Source organism: Rutidosis leptorrhynchoides, chromosome 6 (genome assembly GCF_046630445.1).
Source record: "Rutidosis leptorrhynchoides isolate AG116_Rl617_1_P2 chromosome 6, CSIRO_AGI_Rlap_v1, whole genome shotgun sequence".
Taxonomy (NCBI): Eukaryota; Viridiplantae; Streptophyta; class Magnoliopsida; order Asterales; family Asteraceae; genus Rutidosis; species Rutidosis leptorrhynchoides.
In genome coordinates this window covers 156,996,872-157,005,166 of record NC_092338.1, presented here as the reverse complement: position 1 = coordinate 157,005,166, position 8,295 = coordinate 156,996,872, and the positions used below count along the sequence as shown (strand labels likewise).

General features: G+C 36.2%; 1 protein-coding gene across 1 annotated transcript; it reads left to right on the top strand.

The window, feature by feature from the left end:
- The first annotated feature begins 3,133 nt into the window (after nucleotides 1-3,133).
- Nucleotides 3,134-5,640, top strand: LOC139854198 (uncharacterized). The gene is made up of 5 exons (XM_071843517.1): nucleotides 3,134-3,584; nucleotides 3,701-4,077; nucleotides 4,122-4,364; nucleotides 4,554-5,009; nucleotides 5,413-5,640. The coding sequence occupies exons 1-5, from the start codon at nucleotides 3,134-3,136 to the stop codon at nucleotides 5,638-5,640; spliced, it is 1,755 nt and encodes a 584-aa protein (XP_071699618.1).
- The last annotated feature ends 2,655 nt before the right edge of the window (nucleotides 5,641-8,295 follow it).

Genomic DNA, 8,295 nt, shown 5'->3' with positions numbered 1-8,295 from the left:
AGATGGTGAAAATGCTTGGAGATGATCAAGTATGATGTTAGGAGTATTTTGAGAGAGAATTTGAAGTGTAAGTATGAGAAAATGGAATGAAAAAATGGGGTGAAATCATAAAAACGAAATTACTTGTTATAAAGAAAAAAAATCCTTAAGTTTGTTTTTATCTCATTAGTCATACAAGTTGTTAAATAATGGTTCCACATGTTTTTGACTCTAAGATGGCTGCTAAGAATGAATTATTAAAGGTGTATATACCAATAGTAAATACATCTAGAAGCTGTGTATTGTACGAGTACAAATACGGGTGTACACGAGTAGAATTGTTGATGGAAACGAATGAGAATGTAATTTTGAGCATTTTTGCTAAGTAGAAATACTTTGATATATGTCTTGAAGTCTTTCAAAAGTGTATTAATATATCTAAATACACTACATGTATATACATTTTAACTGAGTCGTTAAGTCATCGTTAGTCGTTACATGTAAGTGTTGTTTTGAAACCTTTAAGTTAATGATCTTGTTAAATGTAATTAATTCATTGTTATTATACTTAAATGAGATGTTAAATTGTTATGTTAACATGATAACATGGTGTATGAAAATATCTTAACATCATATATATATATATGTTAAAATATTATTACAACGATAATCGTTACGTATATGACTCGTTTCAAAATTCTTAAGTTAGTAGTCTTGTTTTTACATATGTAGTTCATTGTTAATACACTTAATGATATGTTTACTTATCATTTATCATGTTTATCATAGTATAAAAATATATTAATATGATTCATAGGTAATTAGTAAGACGTTGTTATAACGATAATTGTTATATATATCGTTTCGAGCTTCATAATTCAATATTCTCATTTTTATGTATATCACACATTGTTAATATACTTAGTGAGATACTTACATATCATAATCTAATGTTAACCATATATATGTCCATATATATATCATCATGTCGTTTTTACAGGTTTTAACGTTCGTGAATCGGCGGTCAACTTGGGTGGTCAATTGTCTACATGAAACTCATTTCAAATAATCAAGTCTTAAGAAGTTTGATTACTTAACATGTTGGAAACATTTAATCATGCAAATATAGTTTTCATTTAATATATAACATGGAAAAGTTCGGGTCACTACACCTACTGCACCCACAAAATCCTAATGGAGGATAACTCTAAACCTGTGGTGCAACGCCAGAAGAGGTTGAACCATCACATGCAAGATGTCGTGAAGAAGGAGATCTTTAAACTTCTTGATGCGGGTCTTATTTACCCGATTTCTGACAGTCTGTGGATTAGCCCGGTACATTGTGTACCAAAGAAATGTGGTATGAATCTTACCACCAACGATAAAAACGAGTTAATTTCCATTCAGACTATCATGGGGTGGCGTGTTTGTATTGACTATCTGATATCGCTCAAATTATACATATTTATTATCGCGATATCAGTTCATTATTGTTGGTTATTCGAAGAAATGTGAAGAATTTTGTTATTTATTGAGCTAAAATGATAAATATAGCTCCAAAGGTCTTCGGGTTAGTGTTTTGGTGATTTCATCCTATGTTTTGGTGATATTTGAGCTTAAAGTATGTTTGGATGCAAGAAAATGAAGTTTTGCTGAGTCTGGAGTGAATCACGGCCGTGATAGGTAGTGTCCCGGTCGTAATAAGTTGACAGAGATTTACAGAATTAGAAATTTGGGTGATCACGGTCGCGATAGATGCATCGCGGTCGCGATCCTCTTGGTTGATCTTGGTCGTGATGAGGCCATCGCGGTCGCGATGCGGCCTCGAACTGGTGACTTTTTGTTCTACTATAAATATTCGAGGTTTTTAACCCTAAAAGGGTATCTAGTTTTCCAACTACGAATTGAAGCTCTCTTTGAAGATCTAAACCCTACCATTGAAGGCTTGCTATTTCTTTACTTTTATTCAGTTAATCATTACAATTGGTACTCGGTTTTATCATCAGTTTATCTTGTAATCATGAATACTATTGCTTTTCATTGTTTGAATGTTCTTTGTTACTTTAATATGCTAGACTAAATCAGTTTAGTGTTTACTTGAATGTGAAACTACAAGTATTGGATTGTTCTATCTTAATGATTTAATGTTTTGATGATTGAAATTGATTATGTTTGATTAAAGATCCATTCTTATGCATGTTCTTAATTCTTAATTCAATTACATAGGTTGTTAATCATTTAATGTGAGTTAGATTTGAGATGCAATCTATGCTTCAACACTTAGGTGATCTAGACAATTAAAGAGGTGATTTCAAGTGATTGTGTCATTGATTTAATTGGTAATTAGAAGACTAGTGAATTGTATGATAGTGAAATTGTTGCAAGTGATTGTGATAATTAGGACTTTATGTGAGTTTAGTCCAAATCAAGTCTCATTAGTTTCTATCAAATATAGTTTAATCTATTGAAGTGGGTTTATGTGAGTTTACCAACTTTGATTGATTAGTACTTTGCGAAAAGTCATATAATTATATTTAAAACATAATAATCGGTAATAATTGCAAGGACAATCCATACGAGTAGTGAATCATTCAAGTGAACACTGTTTTATCTTTATTGTTAATTCATTTCGTTTTACTTCACATTGATTGCGTGAATTGAAATATAAACCAAAACTTTTAAACTGAATTCTAGGATAATTATTAGTGTTAAGATCTTGATTAAACTGCTCTTTATGGAACGAACTGGTCAAATACTTATAAATTACTACATGATCTGGTTATAGTTGCCTGTAAGTGTGTGATAATTGTTAAGTTTTTAGCTAGTTATTTTAAGGTACAATTTCACATATCAACTTTTTGGCGCCGCTGCCGGGAAGCGGTTCTTAATTGGGATTTTAAGTTTGCTTTTGATTATTCGATCCTTTTGTGAGAAGCAATTCTTGCAAAAGTTATTTTTCTGTCATTTATTTTTATTTTGGTTTTACGCGTGGTTTTATTGTGGTGTGATTACAGGTTAGGTACCAAAAACTCTGGAACCGTCTAGAGTTTACTATACACGCAGCAAAGCTAAAGAAGAACAGGAAATCGCCGAAGGTTTCGCTGAATTTCCTTTTTATATTCCGAATTTTGAGTATATTAAGGAAGAAGTTAATATGGCTGAAGGAGCAGCAGTTCAGACTATGGAAGCAATGATGAAAGCCACAAGGGCTGGTGACGGACATGCCATTAGACAACCGACAGTCAATACAAATTTTGAGGTCAAAGGGCAGATTTTTAACATGATAACTCATCAATGTCAGTTCAGGGGTACACCGAAAGAGGATGCATTCGAGCACCTTCAAAATTTTAAGAGTATCTGTAATTTATTCAAGATTGCTCAGGTTGAAGATACTGTTATTTATTTAAGGGTTTTTCCTTGGTCTTTAAAAGATGATGCAAAGGACTGGTTGGAATCATTGCCCAAAGGTGATATTGATAGTTGGACTACAATGGAGGATAAATTTCTGTTGCGTTTCTTTCCAGCTTTTAAGGCTGCTAAATTGCAGAGTGAATTAATCACTTTGTTCAGAAGCCACATGAGACACTTTATGATGCATGGACACAGTTTGATAAAATGTTACATAATTGTCCTCAACACGGGTTGAACAACTTCAATAAGGTCCAGATTTTCTATAAGGGTGTTAATGTGCCAACTAGGAAAGAAATTAATATTACTGCAGGTGGTTCGCTAATGAAAAAGACTCCCGATGAAGCTTATGAAGTCATCTCCAAAACTGCTATGCATTCATATGATTGGCATCAAGAAATGGATGTCTCTCGATCTTCTCATGTTGCTAGTACCGAAACTAGTGACGAGCTTGTTTCAGTTAAAGCTCAACTTGCTACTTTTAAGAGACAGATGGAGTCTATGACTACAGAAATGCATGCTATTAAAGTGGGTTGTGAGTTATGTCAGGGACCGCATCTGACGAAAGATTGTGATAAATCGTCAATGGAGGAACAGGCTAATTATCTGGGTTATGTTAAAAAGGGTGATTTTGCTCTTAGAGAATTTCCAGGTAGGAGACAGTTTTTTAACCAAGCAGGCAATTCGGTGGTAACAATTATCAGAGTGTTAATCAGGGTTATCAAGGTAATCAGGAGGTATATCCGTACAGGCCGCCTGGGTTTAACAACAAAAATCAGCAAGCTCCGCCTAGAAATTTTCAGCAACTGATACAACCAGTACAACAGCCAGAAAATAAGATGCCTCCGTTGGAAGAATTGTTGAGAGGATTTATCATGAAAACTGATGAGAGTATTACTGCTTTAAGACAGGATGGTGAGTTGACAAAGCAGCAAGTTAGGAGTCAACATGCATCAATTCAGAATCTGGAACGTGATGTGGGTCGTATTGCTCAGTCTTTATCGAAGAGACCACCGGGTACTCTTCCTTCTAACACGTAGTCCAATCCGAACAATAAAGGACCGGTTAGAAATGAGCAAGTGAATGCCATAACCACCCGAAGTGGTTTGGTCATTAATGAGGAGACACCGAAGTCTCCCGCTATTGTTTCTCCTACTGTTTTGCAGGTACCAAATGAAGGGGAGTTAAAAGATGAAAGCTCTAAAGATGATGAACCTAAAGCTCAGGAGCAAAAGGAGGATGATCTACCGGAAATCATACCGGAAATCATAACTAAGCTGCCATTGAAGGTGTACAGAGCACCTATTCTATATCCTAAAGTGCTAAAGAAAGATAAGCTGCAAAACCAGTACAAAAACTTCTTGGATATGATTAATCAGATCAGCATTAATATGCCGTTGGCAAAAGTGATTAGAGGAATGCCTAACTACGGGAAGTTTCTAAAGGACCTGATTTCTTTGAAAGGTAAGTACCAAGATGTTTCAGCCACATTCCTCAATGAGGCGTGTTCGGTCATTTTGCAAAAGCAAAAGCTACCTCCAAAATTAGGAGATCCAGGTAGTTTTATCATTCCTTGTTTACTAGATGACTCGGTAGTGTACGATGCACTAGCCGATTTAGGGGTAAGTGTTAATTTAATGCCCTAATCGTTGTATTTAAAACTTGGCCTAGGAGACTTGAAACCAACTAGAATGGAAATCCATCTGGCCAACCATTCTTTTAACACTCCCATAGGTATAGCCGAAGACTTGATTGTAAGAGTTAGCTACCCTTGTCCGAACAAGGAACCGTTAGTCTTTCCGGCTGACTTTGTAGTGCTTGAAATGAAAGAGGATACAAAGGTCCCAATCATTCTAGGTCGTCCTATCCTAAACACCACGGATGCTATTATTCATGTCCGACAAAATACTTTGAGCATAGGTATAGGTGTCGAGAGGGTGATTTGTCATGTAGACAAGGCTATGAAATGACCTAAGTCTAATGAAATTACTTGTTTTAAATTTGATTTAATTAATTGATGCAAAGGAGGTTGATTTGGAGAATAAAGAAGGTTTTCAACTAAAGACAATTCGGGTTGATGAATCAAAGTGTGAAAAGAAGGGTAACGATGATGAATGGTTCGATGGAAATGTTGAAGTTGGTAACGTAATTGATTACGACACTTGGGATTATGATGGGCGCTTCGAAGATGCGCCTGATGATGTAGATTCCGAGGTAATTTCAGATGAAGGTTTTGGTGAAATCCATGAATAATTATCTTCAGAAGGAAATTTGAATGGTGGACCAGTAATTCTTCGCCAAGAAGAGGATCCAGGTGAAGTTCTTTTTGAATTGAGTATTATTGGGGTATTACCTCATTTTTCCAATGATCATAGGGAATTTAAATTATTAGCCGATACCAGATCATCTATTAATATCATGTCCTACGAAATGTATATGAGATTGTTTCATAGGGATTGTACACTTTGTTCATTGGTTAAATCCGAATCGGTGATTACTTTAGGTAACAATACGAAGTGCTAGGCAGATGGTTTGCTTAGGGATGTAATGGTGAGCATTAAAGGAGTTTTTCTTGAGGCGCCATTCACTATTTTCAACATGCCGACAGATGCGCATGTTCCCTTATTAATGGGTCGTAGTTTTATTGCAACTGCGGGTGGTAAAATTAACCCGGGGGCAGGAGCTATAACTTTTGAAGGAGGTAATGGTACACTTAGGTTCTGTAACTCTGAAAAAATGCGTTTCCCTTCAGCGTATATAGTCGAGAGGGAATTTGAGGATGTTTATTATGAAAGTGATGAGGATTCTAGCAGGGTTGAATCTATTCGGGTGAATATGGCAAAAGAGACATTGGAAACGAAGAACGAACCGGATGTAGATGTAGACGAAATTCGTGAGACTCTTGAGAAAATGTGGGGGTAAGAAAAACACAGATAAGCTAATTAAGAACACGAAAAGTTCATTTGTAGATGAAGATGGATGGATGATTGAGGAGGTTGAATATGTTAAGCCTAAACCACAGTGCAGATTCAAGCCTCGTAGAAGACTTATGGATCCGGGCAGTTTTCGGTTTTATGTGTGTTCCCAGGTGAAAAGCTTTACTCGGCATTACTAGATTCAGGTGCCAGTATTAACATGATGCCAGCAGAAATAGCAAAATTGTTAGGGATCAGAGAGCTAGTCCACACTACTACTAGCATCCATTTTGGGTATCAGACCATTGATAACCCGATAGGGATTGCGTTAAACGTACCCATTATAATTCACGGTGTTAGTTTTGAAGAAAACTTTTTCATTATGGATTGTACAGCAGACAAGAAAACGCCGATAGTGTTGGGACGAGGATTCTTAGCAACCACAATAATAACCCTTGATTTCGACAAAGGTACGATATTGATAAGGGACGAAGATAGGAAGACCACCCTAAAAGATAGATTCGGGTATGGTTATGACTCTAGTAGCATCAGAGTCAAGGAACCCAACAATTGCTAGTCATGGTAGAGGAGTCGAGTGCGCGACTCCAACTTAAACATCGCACAAATGGGTAAAGTTTGTAATTTTGTTTTTATTTTTATTTTTGCATATATCCTTAAAATAGAAAAACCATAAAAAGTATAAAACTTTGATTGAAAAAAAAAAGCTGGAGGTGTATCGCGACCGGGACACATCCCATCGCGACCGCGGTTCGGTGACAGAAATTTTGTCAATCAGATACAAGGTTCATCGCGACCGGGACACATCCCATCACGACCGCGATCCAGAATCAGAAAAACTGGTACCAGGTATGTGCTTATCGCGACCGCGATACAACCCATCACGACCGCGATTCGGGCCCAATTCAAAATCGTTTTTATTTTTAATTGCTGTTTTGGTTTCAAAATCACACACACACATACACCCACCAAATTTCTTGAGCTCCCACACTAAACCCTAATCGATTTTTGTGATGCCCCGTACAAAATTAACGTGTACGGATCATCAACAACAGGTCCATTACACGGTTACAATACTATATGCTGTTTTAAAACAAGTTTGCATTCATGGAATGATAACGTTTTACAAAAGATAGCGTGCTTCTACGAATAGAAAGCATTAATATAAGTACGTGACACAAAGGTCATTACAAAGTCATTGTTCAAATGTAACATAAGTTGTGAATGCAAAGTAAAAGTTCCATGATTGGGACATCTCTAAACAATGCAGCGGAAGTCTAACACAGCAAGTCTACAACAGCGAGACAAATACAGCAGAAGCAACAAATGTCTAAGCACCTGAGAAATAACATGCTTTAAAATGTCAACACGAATGTTGGTGAGCTATAGTTTGATTGTAACAATCATGTAATGTAGGCAACGAGATTTCGTATTCAAAACAGTATGAAAAGTATATGCTTAACCGTGGGCACTTGGTAACTAACTTAACGTAATATTACCCCCTAAAAGTACACTTGGCGAGTGCGTCTATTTACAAAGTGTTAAACATTCGTTAAATGCTAGCGTGACTAGCCCGAGTGAGGATGTCAAACCCTATGGATCCATATCTAAGATTCGCGTTCACCGGTTCATAAACCAATGACTAAACGTTACCGAGCTAAGGGGAAAATTTATGTCGTTATATCACCCACACATATATAAAGTTTAAGTACTCGTGCCTAGTAAATAAAACATAAAAAGCGCATGTATTATCAGTCCTAAAAATAGTTGAACTAAAAAGGGAGCTATAACTCACAGTGAAAGTGCGGTAAAAGTCGATACGAGATAAGTAAGCAAGTAAGTCGGTCCGAAAGGTCCTCAACCTAAGTCAAAAGTTACTAAGTTAGTAAATAGTCCCAAAGGGTTTTAGAAGTACGTAAGTTAAGTCTTATGTGTCATCATCATCATCATACGTAAAAAGTAAAGTAAGTTTTCA